The sequence below is a fragment of the Arachis hypogaea genome, chromosome 20, assembly GCF_003086295.3.
Source record: "Arachis hypogaea cultivar Tifrunner chromosome 20, arahy.Tifrunner.gnm2.J5K5, whole genome shotgun sequence".
In the NCBI taxonomy this organism is placed as follows: Eukaryota; Viridiplantae; Streptophyta; class Magnoliopsida; order Fabales; family Fabaceae; genus Arachis; species Arachis hypogaea.
This window is the reverse complement of record NC_092055.1, coordinates 139,906,750-139,926,086: the sequence shown is the minus strand read 5'-3', so window position 1 is coordinate 139,926,086 and position 19,337 is coordinate 139,906,750. Positions and strand designations below refer to the sequence as shown.

The following is a 19,337-nucleotide window of genomic DNA, read 5'->3' as shown; positions in this document are numbered from 1 at the left end:
TTCTACATAGTCAATAATAATTTAGAAATAAAAGAAAATATTTTATTCCATACAAAATAATTAAAAAATATATTTTATTCTATACAAAATAATTTTAAAAAATGGCTTAAAAGATGTTATGAGTACTATAAAAGTTTGTAATATTCTAGTGATTTAGGTAAATACATGATAAAAATATTTTTTCTTTAATTTCTAAATTATTAGTAACTATGTAGAATATTTCTTTAGTGTCCTAAGTCATTAGAACATTACATATTTTTATAGTACTTCTAAAATTTTTTAAGCCATTTTTTAAATTATTTTGCATAGAATAAAATATTTTTTTGTGGTATAATTTAAATAAATTTATTAAAAAATATTCATTAGCTATCAATAATGGGCAGAAGAGTATTGTATAGAATTCGAATTGCTCACTATATAATTTGAATCAGAGTGATTCGAACTTTCACATGCGTAATTCGAATCATGTAATATCTCACCATATAATTTAAATAAATTTACTAAAATTATTTTAATAAAATTATACCACAAAAAAATATTTTATTCTATGCAAAATAATTTAAAAAATGGCTTAAAAAATGTTAGAAATACTATAAAATTTGTAATGTCCTAATGACTTAGGACATTAAAGAAATACTCCACATAATCACTAATAATTTAGAAATTAAAAAAAAATATTTTTATCATGTATTTACCTAAATCAATAGAATATTACAAACTTTTATAGTACTCATAACATCTTTTAAGCTATTTTTTAAATTTATTTTGTATAGAATAAAATATATTTTTAATTATTTTGTATGGAATAATATATATTTTTTTAATTTTTAAATTATTAATTTTTAAATTATTAATTTTTTTAATAAATTTTTTAATAAATTTTTTTTAATAAATTATTAATTTTTTAACAACATAGTTCGAATTACTATTCGAGGCAAACTTTGACTAATTCGAACTCACCTAGTTCGAATTACATGCATCACTTGTTCCATCAATATTCGAGCTACCTTAGTTCGAATTATGTGTTTTGTTAGTTCGAACCAACCTGGGTGCTTTGGCTCATTCGTGAAGCAATTTTCAGTTTGGCGGATTTACGTAATTTCTCGGCTTCCTTGGCTTATTTACGTTTTTTTACCCAAATTTTAAATTATAAATGAATTTTTTTTGTAATAATTTAATAAAACACAACATTTTTGTCTATTTAATTACAGACGAATTTTTCGTCTGTAACCATTTCTCACGGAAAAAAATTAATTTTTTCGACAGAATTATCGACGGATTATCTTTTTCGTCTGTAATTTATGCTAATTCATTTTTTTTGTTTTTTGACAAAAAATCCCTCTGAAATTCTGTCTATATTTCTATGAGATAAAATCCATAAAAAAATATCCGTCTGTAATAACTAATTTTCTAGTAATAGAATTTCTACACAAATAATAATAATAAAGTTTAAGTATATTAGAGATCTATTTGTTAATAATATTAAAATTTATATTACTACTATAAACGTTTACCTTAAGATTTAGATTTGATTTGTTAATCATTTTGAAAGATTGATAAATAATAATAAAATTATGATCTTCTCTGATTTTAAAGGAGATAATAACTACGAGAATAATTGTTTTTTTTAGAATGGATCCTCAAAAAGATAATAACTATGAGAATAATGGTTTTTTTTAGAATGGATCCTCTTAATTATAAAAAAAAAAAATTAAAAAAATAAAGTATAATTTTTAATTCTTTATTATTCTCTTTCTTATTTTTTTTAATCCCACTTATAAAATTAATAATACAAAATTATACTTTACTCCATTAATAAAAAAGGATCCATTCCTGTGTATTCTATATGTTGAGACTGTTGAAGAATTCTCCTACTAATAGTACAGCATGTACTTCATCTACAATCTACTAGTAGGAAAGATTATCATAAGTAAGAATGTTAAAATTGTTGAAAAAATCCGTTACTAGTAGAATAGCATGTACTTCATCTACAATCTACTAGAAAAAAATATTTTTTAATTATTTTGTTAATATTTTTTTTTATTATTAAAAGTTAACAAATACACTAAATAAATGAAAAATAAATCTTTTTTTATTGAAAAAATATTTTTTTATAGGCTAAAACAATTTGATCAAGTTAATATTGTCTATGTTTAATTTAAAGATAAAAAATTTTATGGTCATTTGAGCATAGTAAAATCAGAACGGAATAACGAATATAATTGTAATAAGATATTATGAAAATTAAATAATTAGGAAATAAATTATTTAAAATTCTTTTTTGAAAAGAAAAAAAGATAAATATGTCAGAAGGAGAGATAAGATAAGTGGTTAACTAGTTAAATAACATAGGATAGATCCGGATTCCGGAGTTCCAAAATTTCATCGAAGAAGTTGCGGCAGCCCCGTGCCCGTGCTGACCGCCGTCTTCCTCCTCCGCTATCTCATCTCAATGTATGTTTTATCTTGAGAGTAGATTTGTTAGAATTATATTGTTTTTGATTTCTTATTCCTGCTGTTGTAGAGAATGAAGAGGGGTCCCATTCCTGATGATGATGATACTGTTGCGAGGAAGGGCAAGGTTGTCACAACCACCGAGGGGTGGCCGGAACTGCTCCGCTGTACCACCACAAAACCACCGCCTATCCTTCTGGACGAGCTCATAGCGGAAATCCTGCTGAGGATTCCGGCAAGGTCTCTCGTTCGATTAAGGAACAGCGTCTGCAGTTCATGGAGAACCCTAATTTCCAGTTCCCAATTTGCCAAGGACCACCTTCGACGTTCAATGGCAGTGGATCCAGCCTTGACCCACCCGCGTATTGCCTATTATAGCTTCTGGCACTCATACCCCACAATCGGAGTTTTCTCCGTCCGATCTGTGTTCGAGAACCATCCCCACGAACCCACCAAAGTAGTTGCCTATGAGGGACGACGCCACCTTCGCATGATTGGCTCTTGTAATGGATTGCTGTGCTTGCACGATAAGCAGCGTAAGGATGGATTATTGGGCCCTCGTGCCATGCTGTGGAACCCCTGCACCGGATTCACATCTCAGCCGCTTGAAATTGGCGGTATATTCCGCGTCTGTGGATTCGGTTATGATCATGTGAACGACAAGTATAAGCTTTTCGTCATTGTGGAAAACAAATCAGGTGAATCTTTCACCAGAATTTTCACATTCGGCCCAAAATCTACCTGGAGAACAATTCAGGATTTCCCATATAGACTACATGACCCCAATAACAAGGCTATTCTGTTGGCTCCGGTAGGGCTTTTTGTAAGTGGCACTGGCACCCTTAATTGGCTTCTTTGCAGCAGTCGTACTAGTTTTGTAGCAGTTCTTTCCCTTGACTTGGTGAAAGAGACTTATAGTCAGATTTCCCTTCCCAGTAGGGATTCAGATGATGCTCTCCGTGTGTTTCCCCATTTGAGTATCTTGAGGGGTTGTCTTGCTGTTTGTTATGAGACTAAGAAAACTCATTGGACTCTCTGGATGATGAAGGAGTATGGAGTTCCTCAATCTTGGACTAAATTGGCCATAATCCCCCACCACCCACTACTCGTTGATGCTCCTAGAAATTTTTCATTAGAGCCTGTGTACATGTTGAAAAATGATGTTCTACTGGTGATTTCTCCTAGTTGCAAGTTTGTTTTATGTAACTTAAATGATGGCAACATAGATTTTCCTAATATTGACAGCTCCGGTGATGGCATGACCCAACTCCGTCCTTTGTCTCGGGGTGCAGGCGGAAGGTCCTTTCACATCTATCATGAAAGCTTAGTTTCACCCTCGCACTTTGGTCTTCCAACTTGCTCATCTCAAATGCGGTTATTTAAGCCAAGCCTATAATCTCTTAAGCCTGTTCATTTGGTGAAGAATATCCTGCACGGTCTCTTTTTAAGTAGCTTCCTTATGAATCGAACTGAACCATACAGACATGAATACCAATCGTGTTTCGCTTTAGTTAGAATATGCATTTATCATGAAATGCTATATAATAATTTATGTTTTAGACGAGTTTGATTTTACAGAACTGCCAGTGCAATTTCTGCAAAAGTTCAGATGCAAGTGCTATGTAACACCATATTTAACACGGTTAAATGTCAATTATATTGAGATTAGGTTATCAAATAAACCATTAATTAATTCGAATATAAGATTTGAAGCAGAAACTTATTCATGATGATGAATCGAATATTTTACATATGAAAATATCATTCATTTACTTTTTCTCTTCTGGATTCAGCTTTACACCAATATGCCTTGTATCAAAAGTAAGTAAGCCAACTTCAAATCACATATAAATCAAAAACACATCTAGATGTGAGTATCCAAATATTCCTTTCCTAATCTTAAACAGGTCTCTATTATGAGCCAACAGTCACAGGATCAAGCTCTAACAAAGCATTATGATTGAGACATGAATATAATTTAATTTCCATACCATACTTCCATTATTCAAACTATAGCAGCATCAAATCTTACAAAATAAGATCACATGGTTGAGCCATGGCTTTCAAAAGAAATCATTTTAATAATTAATATATAATCTGTACTTAAATATCTTTAGTATAAAGTTTCAAAGATCCTAAAAGCATATAATGACCCGAATAATTTATTTACCACTATACAATCTTCCTAAAAATCATTTGTATACATTAAAAGAATTCGGTCCATGAATCTATTTTTTAACTGATATGATCATCTATCTATATATACCCAAAAACTCTGATTCTTAGTGTGTAATCTATATCTATTCTCTTATCTCCTCCGTTGCATATATATCATTATGAAATTATGCTAATAATTGTGTACTAATTGATTATCAGACCAAAACACCAAGTCATAGAGACTAGAGAATAACACATCTCTGACATTTGATAATAAAAACAAAATGGGTAAAGTACTAAATTGGTATCCTAGGTTTGGGCGTAATTCTGTTTTGGTCCTTAAGGTTTAAAGTGTTCTATTTGAATCCAAAAAAGTTTCATTTAGCATTAATTTAGTCCCATAGTGAGGTCAAAATTAAATAATTAACAAAATGTCCTACATAACAACAGTACAAGAACAAAATCGATAATCTGGAGAACAAGTACAAGCTCCAGAGGCATAAAATCAACCATTGATACATCAATACATTTATTTATTATTTTTTTATAATATAAATAAAATATTTTCTATAAAACTAAAGAAAATGATAAATAAATGTATTGATGCATCAATGGTTGATTTTGTGCCTCTAGAGCTTGTACTTGTTCTCCAGATTATCGATTTTGTTCTTGAACTATTGTTATGTAGGACATTTTGTTAATTATTTAATTTTGACCTCACTCTGGGACTAAATTAATGCTAAATGAAACTTTTTTGGATTCAAATAGAACACTTTAAACCTTAAGGACCAAAACAGAATTACGCCCAAACCTAGGGGACCAATTTAGTACTTTACCCAAACAAAATACATCATGTTCAATATTTTTTCCAAAAGATATTTACCTAACCAATTCAACTGAGGGTGCCACTTGATTGGCCTTCACTCGGAGCTTGTTGCTTTTTCTGACTAACCTCTTATGCAATTTCTGAAACAATAACATAGCATAAATTATATAATAATTAAAAATGAGATTATTAGTAGTACAACAACTATATCATTTCCAAGGATCAATATAATGATGCAAATTGAATGGTGAACAGACTAAGCAATATTATCTAAGCTGAAAATAAAATCATGAAAATTGAATACACATAAAAGTTCAAATCAAAGGGGGGAGGAACAACACAAAAGGCAAGTGAGAGCAATTAAAAACTTTTAGTAATAGCACAAAATTAGTATAAATACATCTCTTATTATCTCTGCCTTCTTCTCTGTACTTCTAAACCACAATCGAGCTGCTACATCCAAGTTCATTATATCAAGGGCACACAAGAAAGATGCAATTGAACTCTAGTACACATGCTAATGGAATCACTATAAAATTCAAGTTCATGATCTCTTCTCTAATATAATGCTAACAATCAATTAGTTAACTAAAAAATGTTTGTTTTACACATAGTGACATGTTTTTCAAATTTCACTTAGTTAACTAAAAAATGTTTGCTTCTCAAAATACGGGAAATGAAATCTATATAATTTTCAAGTTGTTATAGTTATAGAAAATAGTCAAGAACATGGTTCAATGATTAAAAAGCTGCCGACAAACCATAACATAGAACTGTAACAGTGGTATATACTGAGTTCATTGAAACTGCAATACAAACTAAAAATTGGAAAGGTAAATTAAAGCAGATAATTTATGAACTATTATTAGTATTATTGCTGCATATTCACAAAATACTGCATGTGATACAAGACTTTAACCATTTGCATTATCTGTGAGCCATTGAGTTTTCAATATTTATATATGGAAGGAAACTTAAAACCAAATATACAAAAGTTATGGAAGGAAAAGGAAGAACAAAATTAGTTAAATACATATAAACTTAGTTAAATATTAATGTTTGCCATCCAAAAATTAAACTGAACAAACTAAAGAAGAGACAAAAATGATATAATATAAATAAAAGAAAGGTAAAAAAAGTTAGCAATTAAGGCAGACGCATCACTTATACCGTTTTGGCAGGCGCAGCTTTAGCCGGAGCACCCTGCCAGCAAGTTTCACACCTTGAGCTTTGCCAGGGAGGTTGTTCCTTAAAAAAAGAATCAACTTTCCAAATTACTTATATAAAAATTCTAATAAAAATGTTTAAAAAAAGGAAGAAGAATATGTTCCATCATATTTATTGGTTAGAAAATTTTGCTAACAGCAACAAGGGAGAGAGTAAACTAAAATACTATAATACCACACCACAAAAATACATTGCCGGAACGCTTACCAAAACATTGCACCGGAGCTCCGGCGTTTCCTCTCGTTGCATTCAGAACCCAAATAGCATTTTCTGTAATTTTTTTAAAAAGAAAAAAAGAAAAAAGAAAAAAAATTTATGCTTTTAAAGAAGAAAATTTACCTCTGCTATACCACCGACGATAGGATCTCGGAGCTCTCCATTCTTTTGACTGAAGTCGTCAACTTGTTGCCAATTGCTCCTTCTTCTCTGATGGTAGTAACATCACTCACCGTGCCACTATTCTTTCTCCTTGCAGCTGCATCAACAGCCCACCACCTCTAATTTATTGTTTTTCATCTTTGCTATTAGCCTTGGTAGAATATAATTAGGATCAATTAGCATTATTTAGCATATATAATATTTATTCGCTTAACACCTATAAATATCCTTCTATATTGTATCATTCTAGACAACTTGAATATACTCAATAATACACAATCTTGTCTCCAGTTTAATCTCTTGTTTCTAACATGGTATCAGAGCCATGGTATCCTCCTTGAAGAGAATATGTTGTTTTTCTTCAGTTGAAATTACCGTATTTTTCATACTTTTCTCCCGTGCCATTTTTCCCCGCTGTTTTCCTATTCTCATGAAGAAATCATATAATTTTTGCTCTCTTTCGGTAGTTCCGTCTGCTTTCCTCGTGGCAGTTCCGTCTGCGTTCTCTTGTGGTAGTTCCATCTACGTTTCCTTGTGGCAGTTTTGTCTGCATCTTTCCGGCAGTTCCGTCTGCGCTTCTTTCAGACAGCGACAGTTCCATCTGCGCTTCCTTTCGGTAGTTTTGTGTACGCTTTCTTTTGGCAGTTTCATCTGCACGTTTCTTCTGCACCCGTTTTATCAGTTTATGCATTTTTTTCTCTTTATTTCGTTGTTTTAAATAAGTTTCAAACTCAAATTGTCACTTGAGTTTGAAGGGAGATGTTAGAATATAATTAGGATCAATTAGCATTATTTAGCATATCTGAATATTTAGACAATTTGAATACATTCAATAATACACAATCTTTTCTCCCGTTTAATCTCTTATTTCTAACACGCCGGAAATAGATTCGGAGCTTCTGTCGTCGTATTCTTTTTTCTTCGACAGATGCTCTCCTAACCCGGAGCACTAAGCACGCTCATTTTCTATCTTCTATCTCAGTTACTATTAATTTCCATCACCGGTGAGCTCCTTTTTTTTCTTTAGAGAGAGAGAGAGAGAGAGAGAGAGAGAGAGAGAGAGAGAGAGAGAGAGAGAGAGAGAGAGAGAGAGAGAGAGAGAGAGAGAGATAAAACCTTAAGTTTAAATTTATTCACTTAGTTTTGATTTGGAATGCTTATTCAACTTTTGTGTTTGAAATTTGAATTCTAACCCAAAAAAGAGAAAGAACCCGCTCATAGCCAAAATCTCTTTTGCAATCTTATGTGATTTGAAGTTTCTATTACTCTGTCTCACGGAATAACTTTTTTTTGTCAAACACACTCTTTTCGGAGCTATTATTTTGACAGCTACAATACTTATTTTACCCATTCACTTTTCAATGTTGACATTTTACTTTTTTTTTAGTTGATAGACATGTGTCATTTAATTGGCCATGAAACTTATCAATCACCTAAACATGCACTAGTTACTTATTATATATAGATAGATAATTTATGTTTTAGACGAATTTGATTTTATAAAACTACGAGTGCAATTTATGCAAAGGTTCAAGTGTAAGTGCTATGTAACATCATATTTAACATGGGAATATCTCAATTATATTGAGATTAGTTTATCAAATCACTACAAGAAAAAAGGTCGGTTGGCACATTTTTTTTGTCACGCTTTTAAAGCGTGCCCAAAAGTGATTAATGATCGCGCTTTTGCGAGGATAGCAACTGATTTGTGATTTGGCCACGCTTTTTTGCCACGTTTAAAAAGGGTAATCATAGAGAAAAATAGGCATGTTTTTTTAGGGGTGGCTACTGATTTGAAATTTGGCCACGCTTTTTTTGAAACGCTTAAAAAGCGTGGCCATAGAAAAAAACCGACACACTTGAAAATCGTGGCAAAATGGTTTCGTTGTCATCACATTTTTAAAGCGTGGCCATTTCCTCTAACTCTTTCGGCACACTTTAAAAACGTGGCCATAAAATTCTAAAACCAAAAAAAAAGTTTCCATCCCTCTTTCTTCGAAACACACATTTTTACACAACAATGCCCTAACAACACTCCTTCCTTTCTTCGAAACACACACACTTCTTCCTAACAATGCCTTGAAAAGTGAAAAGCTGAACTCATCACCCTAACCGCGGCGGCGATCTTCACCTAACATAGAGCTCATAACCGGAGCTCTTACTCTCTCCCCCAATAACACTCGTTGGTCAACCTCATTCCAACCCTCTCTCGCAACCCCTCCGTAGGTGCCACCTCTGCCGTTGCTACCTGCGTCGGCGCTCCTTCCGTCTCTCCTGTAAACCTCTATCCCTCCTTCGGCGGTGACTCACTCTGGTAAGGCCTCCCTCGGCGTTCACTCCCTATCGCAAACCCTCCGTCGACGTTCACTCTGTATCGCAAACCCTCAATCGTCGCTCCTCCCTCCATGGTTCAGCACCTGTCACGTTGCCGTCTCCCTCTCTGAAGTCGTCGCGCCGCCATCTCCCTCTCCCTCACTTGTCGCACCTCCGTCAGCCACCTGGTTGTTTAATTTCTTTCCGGCTATTGCTTGTTCTTTTTGTTCATATGGCGTGCTCAATGATATTCCATTTGTCACCTGTCATTGATGATGAAATTGATATTTTTATGCAGCTACAATTGTATTTTAAATCCAAGCCACCAGAGGCAAACAAACCACAGCCCCCATCTACAGCCAATGGTACAGCAGCACCTGGTGTTCCACCAAGGCCCATGCCCCCACCACCTCAAGCTCCACCACCACCTCCTCCTCCTCCACAGGGGCCACCTCCTGGTGCACCTATTGGAAATCCTCATAGAGCCCCTCCAACTCCAATGCCAAGATCATTGCCACCCCCTCCTCCTATGGCAAATGGTCCCAGACCTGCACCTCCTGGTGGAATGCCATCTATCCCGCCCCCTCCCCCAGTTGGCAGCGGCACATCAGGAGGTTTCAACATGGGTTCTAGACCGCCGTCAATGCCACCTCCACCCCAAGGTTTCCCATTCCAACAAATACAGAATCAGGGTGTCCGGATGCCTCCACCTCCCCCTAACATGGGACAGTAGATCAAGCCTAGAGGCAGTATGCTGAGTATTTGAATTGTTCAACAATTTGTTCGATGACCATATATGTTGATATTGGAGTCAGTCTTAGTAGCTGGACTCCAAATTAACGAGGCATTGTTCATTGTCTATTTGAGTTTACAAATCTAGATGTCATTGTACTAAGCCATATGGTGGTTGGTTTTGTGCCTGGTTGGTACATAGATTCTTAAATCGCTTATGGTCGGAATTTTTTATCGGTTTGAATTGCAATAGTAGTATTGGCCATGCTTTTGATGGTATCACCTTTAATGTAATTTTATTTTACTTTTTTTTTAAGAAATAAAGAGAAGAGAAGTTTAAAGAAAAAGATAGTTGTTTTTGTTTATTGGCTAAAAAAATGGTTACTCTTAATCTTTTCCCATTTTTTATTTTAAAAACTAATTTAGATTCTTTTATATACAGCAAGTTGCTGTGTTTCACTTATGTTGCCTGAGATTAGATAGTACTATGTATAACATTTTTCAAGTTATTTATAAAAATATACGCTAATTTTTTTAATATTTATAAACAATATTATGTTCATTTATGCGATTGTACAAACTAAATAACATCTACCAATATTTACTATAAGTATGAGAAAGCAAAAGAGAATTGACAATAGAGGTTTGGAAGTTGAAACACAATTGTAATTATCTTCATACACGTAATTAACATGAAGACATATATCCTAATTTTGACGAGTTTACGAATGTCAAATTCACCTGAACTTATCTTAAAAAAAAAAAAAAAAAAGCATATAAGTATAAATTAATTAAAGAATGATAAATATATTCCATTATAAGGACTAAGGAGTCTTAAAGACAATATTTGTTGGAGTCAATAAACGATAGTAAGAAATAATGCTGGTTTAAATAAATAATGGACGGATTCTAGAACCATTTTGAAATACAGTACAATTCTTCTGGATCCCCTTTTGTTTCTTACTTTCTAGAATTAGTTTATTTATTTATAACTGAGCTAACCCTAGCCGTGCTGTTGAAGGAAATACGGCGGAAACAAAACGTTACCCAGTCAACTTCCCTCTACAATCCCTATTCTAGAAAAAATGTCTTAGCTCTTACAAAGGGAAGAGTAATTCTTACTCTGCGTGTAAATTTTTTATTATATCACAAAATAATTTTAAAAAAAGAGAAAAAAAAAACGACGTGTCATAAACGTTGAACCACACCACCAATTATAAATGCTTTCGACTCCCAATTAACTAACATCCACAACTAGCTTCAAACAATTTTGAATTTTCACTGTGAATCCATTAGCCACTAACAAATTATGGAACGTTACCAGAATTTACTTGAAACTAGACCTGCATCTCACTCCAACTTCGAGTTCCCCAAAGCTGTTTCCCCAACCGTTCCCAACGACGTCGTTTTTTGCGGCAAAGTCATAACTCGTCAAACTGGACCGGATTCGGAGCTGAGTAAACCAGAAACTTTGGGCAAGCAAAACTCCGGTCGGACCAACGGCTTTACCGCCCTGCTTAGATCACCGTCCTGCATGGAAAGGCGGTGCCGGAAGAGCTGCAGCTCCAATAAGCGTTACAACGGGATGTTTGGAACGGTGAAGTTTCCGTTGCAAATGGATCTGAGTGACATTAAGATGAGGCAAGAGCGAAATGAGCCCGTGTCGTTGCCGAAGTTTCCGGCGGAGGACGATTCCAGCGACGGAGGAGAGAGTTGCTGGGAATTGGTCCGGCCACTTAGGCGTCGGGGAGCATTGATGAGCGTCTTAGCTAAGGCCTCATGTGGATGTTTTCCCATCTTTTAGGATCGTTTTTATTTATTTTTTTATTTTACCAATTTTTCATTTTAAATTTTTTCTCCATATTTTTTTTTTGGTGACTAAATTTTTTCTCCATATAATATACACTCATAGTTATGTAAATTATTAATAAAAGTATGAAAAATAAGAAAAGAAAAGTTGAAGGATTTTTATTATATATTGTTGTTATATATCGAGAAAATATTCTTACCTATTTATATTAATTATAAAATTAATTTTAAATTTTAAAATAAGTTAAAATCACCAAAATTTTTAGATAATTCATAAGTAATTTAAAAATAAATATAAGTATAATAAATTTTATTTAAAAAAATAATGAATAAAAATAAAATAAAAATTTAATAATTATATACAGCGATATTAATATAAGTTAAATATAAGTCATTGGATTTTGGTTATCCAAAAAATTTGAGATTTCTGCGTCAAATTCTTAGGAATTAAGTGTAGGAATTGAATTCAAAATATCGATACCGTAAAATAGTAAGTGTTTGATAACATTTAAATTAAAATAATATTCATACATTTTTTTATAAACAATGCGGCAAAAAGTCCAAAGACACTAAGTAAAAATTATTCTAAGAAAGGAGACGCCCATGACATTAGAAAGAAAATAAGACAAAATATAGAAAGATAAATTATAAAAGAAATCACAACCAAACTTCAGAGAATGATCATTAAATACTAAATGATCGGCACATCAATTTGCTTTTCGAAATTTATGGTGAAGCTCCTAATTTGAAAACTTGCTGAACCTGTCTTTAATAACCACGATGAGCATGTGAGCTTTATGGAGATGGGAGTGGATCCTCTCCGGTGAGAAAAAAACTGGATGGTATCCAGTGTTCAATCTAATCATTCATTGTTTTCTCTCTCTTATTTATTTCTGGTCCCACTCATAAAATCAAAAGTGAAAGATCACACTGTATTCTATCAATTGTTAAAAAAACTGGAGAGGATCCTTTTCCATGGAGATCGATAGTATCATTCAGATACAACGAAACTGTAACTCTAGAATCAACCTCAATAGCGAAATTAGAAATACCCAAATGAATAGCTAATTCCGTACCAAGAAGTATGCCCCACAATTTAGCCACAGTCAGTATAAACACCTAGATTGGCGCTAAAACAAGATAAGAATTGTCCTTCATGATCCCGCAAAATGCCACCACATGCAGCCTTTCCTTCCTTTGACACTGAACCATTTGTATTTAGTCTAATAAAAGAAGGGGGTTGGGGGAGACCAATGAATCTGCTTTTCCATAAAAGAACCAACATTTTTCCTTATTCTGATAAACTCAGGGCAGCAGCGTAATCTCGAACTAGCCGAAGAGCAGCCAAATGGATAGTATCCTTTGGCATAGTTCGATCCTCTTCAAAGATATACTTATTCTAATGAAACCAAAGAGTATTCATGATATAAGAGAAAAGTAGTGGCCAAGGAATAATAACTTGATTGGTGGATTGGGATGACAGGTTCTCCAAAAGCCAAACTTGAAGAGGTTTGTTGAAGAAATTATCAAGACTTAATGAATTGTTTATGCTCTTCTACGTCGTGTATGCAATTTTACAATCACGGAAGACATGGAGCACAAATTCAGAAAAGTTTCTACAGACCCTGCAAATATCATCTTGAGCCATCCCCCTTCTAAAACGCAGAGCATCAATGAGTAAGGCATCATTTGCAACCAGCCAACAGAAACTTTGGATTCTTTGGGGACCATTAAGCTTCCAAACCTTCAAAAACAGACTAGCAGCCGAGTCCTCAGGGATTTCCAGATAAATGGAGTAGGCTAACTTAATGGAAAAGAAGCCATTTGCTGAGCGCAACCAAACCACTTGGTCATCCTCAAAGCTCACTTCAGGAGGTTTTGTCGCGGCAAAATGGGAGCCCAGTAACTCCAAAATACGATTAAGATCCCAATTTGAGCTCGAAACATAGTCACAAACTCTTTCTTCCAGCCTATCCTCTGATATACCATTATGAACAAAATCAGCAAGCCGATACATGCCAGGTAATCAGTGGTCAATTCAGAATCGAATTGTATTACCAGCACCTAATCTCCAAATAAGGTTCCCTTCAAACCGCTTCCAAACTTGACAGATTTCCTTCCACACATTAGAACATGATTGAGGTTTGGTTATTTTTGGTACAAGAGTATCACCACCACCATATTTATTTCTCAAAATCTTTACCCACAAGATCTCCCTGTCATGAATTAACCTCCATGCTAGTTTCATCAAATTTGCATTATTCAAGATCCTAACCGATCTCAGGCCCAAACTTCCTTGCTGCTTGGGTTGCATATTTTGTCCCAACTGATTAGATGAGGCTTCTTCATATTAGAGTCACCGTCCCAAATAAAATTTCGACAAATTTTGTCAATTTTATCACATATGCTCAAAGGAAGCTTCATGGTTTGCATAATGTATGATGGAATGGTAGTTAACGCAGATTGAGTTAATGTTACTCGTGCAGCTAAACCAAGATTTATTGTCTTCCAAATACTCAATCTACTCTGCATCCTCTCCTCAATAAAGTGAAAATCATCCTTCTTGGTTCGCCCATGAAGCAAGGGAACACCAAGATACTTTCCCAAATTAGAGGTCAAACGCATACTAAGGGCGTCACTCATTTCTAGCTTCCTAGTAAAAGACACATTATTGGAGAAAAAAACACAAAATTTCTTATAACTCATTTTTTGGCCAGAGCTACGACAAAAGAAATCTAAAATACCTCTAATCAGACCCATCTGCTCCACAGAAGCATCACCAAAGAGTCCAATATCATCAGCGAAATAGAGGTGCGACAGCTTCGAACCTCCACAACGAAGCATGATAGGAACCCACAGATTATTATTAACTACAACAGAGATAATTTGGGCCAATCGTTCAATGCAGAGGACAAAAAGGTACAGTGAAATAAGATCACTTTGTCAAACACCTCTGAAAGGAGAAAAAAAAAATGAAAAAATCCCATTTCAAAGAACTTTCATTTCAATTGAGAAATAGCACTAAACAATAAGATCAATCAGGTTCTCAAGCAACCTGGCTTCCACAAGAGTATCATGTATAAAGTTTTAATTAAGGCAATCATAAACTTTTTCAAAATTAATTTTCACCGCCATATAACTAATAGGCCCTTTCTTTGTTTTTATAGTCTAAATAGCTTCTTGGGCCACTATAATATTGTCTAAAAAACTATTATAGTGACCCAAGAAACTATATATAATGATTAATAATATTTTTCGAAGTGTATTTGTACAAAGACTAGTGCGAATTTACAGAGAATTGGAAGTTACATCTTGCGAATTTGCAACATCCATGATCACTTATATTCACTTATTCAGGAGGTCCAAACATGTACCATATAAATAAAATATGAATTAATATTTAAATTACTAGTAGGAAATAGATAAAAAAATATATAAAGAAAAATAAATTAATATTTTTAAAATATAAAAATTTATTGAATATTAATCCAAAATTGGCCATTTGGAGAGGAAATGGTAAAGAAAATTGTTAGAGATGTTTCCCACATTCACACGTCACGCCATTTCCGTTGTTTGTTTTCTCTTAAAACCCCATTTATCGCACATTCCCCTTCTCTCTTTCTCCTTCATCGTCGTCGTCTTCTTCATCACTCTCACTTCTAACTTGTCACTGACAGTAACACCCACTCAACCACCGTTACTTTCTCTTTGCTTCTTCTTCTTCGGCGCCATGTCTTACGATTACCTCTTCAAGTACATCATCATCGGCGACACAGGTTCTATTCTCTCTCTCTCAAATTCAATTTCCTTTTTCTCTTCTCTTTTATCCATTTCCGTGTTTGATTTTCTCTTATTCATTGTTTTTATCCGGTGCGGCGCAGGTGTAGGGAAATCGTGCCTGCTCCTGCAGTTCACCGACAAGAGATTCCAACCCGTCCATGATCTCACCATTGGCGTTGAGTTCGGTGCTCGCATGGTCACCATCGATTCCCGACCTATCAAGCTTCAGATATGGGACACTGTTAGTTCTCTCTCTTATTTTTGTGGTTATTTCTGTAAGTTAATTATGCTTTTCTTTATTCCTTTTTTGTTCTTGTCGTGCCTGAAATTACTAGTTGAGAACTGATCTTACATATTTTGCAGTAGGACACTGGAATTGATTTTAATCGTTTCTAACTTATGATTAGGAGCAAGGGTCTGTATTTGTTCATATCTTTTGAGGTATTGAATTTGTTTAGGTTAAAAGGAAAATTAAAGCGCAATCTATGCTTATATATACACACGCAGAGAGATGTCGGACAAGCTATTAGGGTTTGTTTGGTTACTGTCTTTGTTTTCGATGTTTCTGATTTTGTTGAATTTGTGAAGGAAATGGCAAAAACATAGAAGATGAGTACATGATTTTATTGTTTTTATGTTTTGTCACAAAATACATAAAATAGGAAACATGGAAAAAGAAAATGAAAATAATAAAATATAAACTAAAGAGTGATTCAGGATGAAGTTACCTTAAAGTTGTAGTTAGTTTTTGATACTGATTTTTTTTTCTTTGTATATTTTTGTTTATATATTTTTTTTAGCGTGAATGGATATGATTAGAAGTATCATTAATGCATTTCAGCAAGATATGCCTAGGAAAACTAGATACATAAATAATATTTGACCTGTTTAGTATAGCATCAAACATTTGATCCACAGTCCGGCATTGCCAGGTATGGTTGAATCAATATAGTAAGAATGTATTAATTGCTCTGCTTGATCGTGACATTAATTCATATTTGTAGAATCCAAATACACAATATAAGGTGGCACAGTTGTTTTTCTAGGTTTGGGTTATATAGAATTCTTAGTCATAACTTGTTTCCAAGTCTCTTCTTTTATGTTATGGTATTCAACAATAGTACATGAACATTGATGCATAATACATTGTTTAACCGTAGGCTGGGCAAGAGTCATTTAGATCCATTACTAGATCTTACTACAGAGGAGCAGCGGGAGCACTTCTAGTTTATGACATTACTAGGTGGGTGATGCTTTCTGAATTGTCTCAGCATGACTAATGCCAAATGTTATATGATATGACCCGTCAAAATGAACATAAGTTTCTTCTTGTTTTCCATTTTTGTGAATGCTAACTCATAACTCTCAAGTGATCTGAGAATTGAGATGTTCGTAATGGATGCGACAAATGCGAAATGCTGTGTTACTTCTTATACCTTTTCTGGCAGCTGCCTGAAGCATTATTATTGTCTTACTCTCGAGTATTGATCATTTGAGTTTTAGTATAGTTTTGATTTTTAAGCCACCTTATGTAATTTTTTGTTTTTAAATTGCTCATGTGAGGGGCTCTAATACTGCTTTACAACATGTTTTCATGGTCAGTACAGTTTTTCTCCATTTATGCATGTATGCAGTGCAATTTTCTTCACTACAAAGCAATGTGTCCCAACCTCTTCCATGTATTTTTCAGGATTGCAGTGGTCTGATGTGTTACCTAAATATGAGGTTGATCCTTTTCTTAAATCTTTCCTTCAACTGACAAGAAGGGTTTGTTTGTTGATTAGGAGAGAGACTTTTAATCATTTAGCAAGTTGGCTGGAAGATGCTCGGCAGCATGCCAACCCTATCATGACAATCATGCTGATAGGCAACAAGTGTGATCTTTCTCACCGAAGGGCAGTGAGCAAAGAGGAGGGTGAGCAATTTGCAAAGGAAAATGGACTTCTGTTCTTGGAAGCTTCTGCTAGGACAGCTCAAAATGTGGAAGAGGTGATTTATCCCAATTAATAGCAAGACAAGATCCTAAATTCATAACATATCCCGTATGCTACATTGCCCCATGGATAATGTGATTTTTTCATTGTTCTATATTCTACAGGCCTTCATAAAGACTGCTGCAAAGATTCTCCAGAATATTCAAGAAGGTGTCATTGATGTGTCCAATGAGGTAACTGTCAACTGTCTGTTTCCTGTAAAAAGCTGTTGCACTATCTCAAGTGTCAAATTTTTGGTTCACATACACACACACACACATGTATTTACGTGAACCAAAAATTTATTTAAACCTGTTTTATTCCCCAAATGTGAAAAGGAAAATTTTCTGCTGCCATGTGTGGTTCTTTGACTAAAATTAGCAATGAATATGTATTGTTATTGCAGTCATTTGGTATAAAACCAGGGTATTTACGTCTCCAAAATCAAAACGGTGCAAGAGATGGAACTGTTAGTACTGGGGGTGGCTGTTGCAGCTGATTATGAGAAACTCAAACTCTGTGTAATCTTTCTGTGAATTTATATCTGGAATTCCCTGTGATAAGAGAGTAAATATACTTCTAGACTTGCCATGGAATGAAACTTTTGGATAGTACTGCAATCTCATGTATAGATCTAATCTTAAAAACATTTGACGATATAGCACATCCACTGATCCACTGAATGAATGTTTGGAAAATACCGTCTGTGGTGTTATTTAATGTCAAATGCCATTGTGAAATTCTTCCACTCAGGTTTTTATATTGGAATGGATTCTTTCAATTTTCTTCTCAGTTGATGTTGTGAAGTGTGATTTCACACCGTATAAGACTTTAAGTGGAACCAAAGAAAAGCATATGACAACAAATCTTGTATTATTATATATCCACCTTCACTCTAAGTCTTATCTTTTACAAAAAGAAGCCAATTTTTTGCAAGATTAATAGTCAAATTAGTTCCTGGAAAATAAGACATTTTTCAAATTTGTTATTGAAAGATTTTTTCAATCAAATTAGTCCTTTAAATATTATAAATTAATCATATATGTCTTTTAATTATTCTATTCACAATTTTCGTCAATAATTGATGATGTGAAATGTTAATTGATAACATACATGACACGTAACGTGGTCAGTTAGATGTTGGCTAAATATATTTACAAAAATCTATCAATTTAGTCACTAGGTTATATTAAGAATAGGATTTTTATAATTGGAGAAAATGATTAAATTAATAAAAGAATAGGATTTTTATAATTGAAGAAAATAATTAAATTAATAAATTTTCATAAACATATTTGATCAATATCTAATTAAATATATCATGTATTATATATGTTATATGTTATCAATTAATGTTCTACACCAATCTTTGAAAAAAATTGTTAATGGAGTGACCGGAAGACAAATATGATTAATTCGCAATCTTTGAATGACCAATTTGATTGAAAAAATCTTTCAAAAATGAATTTGAAAAATATCTTATTTTTCAGAGACTAATTTGACTATTAATCCATGTATACTGACGGTATTGGAAAATTCATCAATTAGAAAATTGTTGCAAGGAACTTCAATTATAATCTATAAGCCAAGTGAAATAATTTGTTGGGAAAAAAAAATAGATGGTCAACAGTTTTTTAGCTAACATGTAACAACTAACAAGATTTCATTTTTTGATTTGGATTCTCTAA

At 33.7% G+C, this 19,337-nt stretch overlaps 2 protein-coding genes and 1 long non-coding RNA gene across 3 annotated transcripts; 2 read left to right on the top strand and 1 right to left on the bottom strand.

Annotated features, from left to right (window-relative positions):
* Window positions 1–2,303: 2,303 nt before the first annotated feature.
* Window positions 2,304–4,136, top strand: LOC112782531 (F-box/kelch-repeat protein At3g23880). Its single transcript, XM_025824951.3, has 2 exons — window positions 2,304–2,454; window positions 2,525–4,136. Exon 2 carries the CDS (start codon window positions 2,528–2,530, stop codon window positions 3,848–3,850), a length of 1,323 nt encoding a protein of 440 aa, XP_025680736.1. The 5' UTR covers window positions 2,304–2,454; window positions 2,525–2,527; the 3' UTR covers window positions 3,851–4,136.
* A 1,358-nt stretch (window positions 4,137–5,494) lies between these two features.
* On the bottom strand, window positions 5,495–7,135 carry LOC112782534 (uncharacterized). Its single transcript, XR_003193013.3, has 3 exons — window positions 6,872–7,135; window positions 6,608–6,685; window positions 5,495–5,577 (listed from the first exon to the last, which is right to left on the bottom strand). It is a non-coding gene; the product is annotated as an uncharacterized lncRNA (long non-coding RNA).
* An 8,257-nt stretch (window positions 7,136–15,392) lies between these two features.
* LOC112784096 (ras-related protein RABB1b) lies at window positions 15,393–18,397 on the top strand. Its single transcript, XM_025827211.3, has 6 exons — window positions 15,393–15,672; window positions 15,778–15,917; window positions 16,837–16,919; window positions 17,461–17,665; window positions 17,775–17,843; window positions 18,056–18,397. The coding sequence occupies exons 1-6, from the start codon at window positions 15,432–15,434 to the stop codon at window positions 18,146–18,148; spliced, it is 831 nt and encodes a 276-aa protein (XP_025682996.2). The 5' UTR covers window positions 15,393–15,431; the 3' UTR covers window positions 18,149–18,397.
* Window positions 18,398–19,337: the final 940 nt, after the last annotated feature.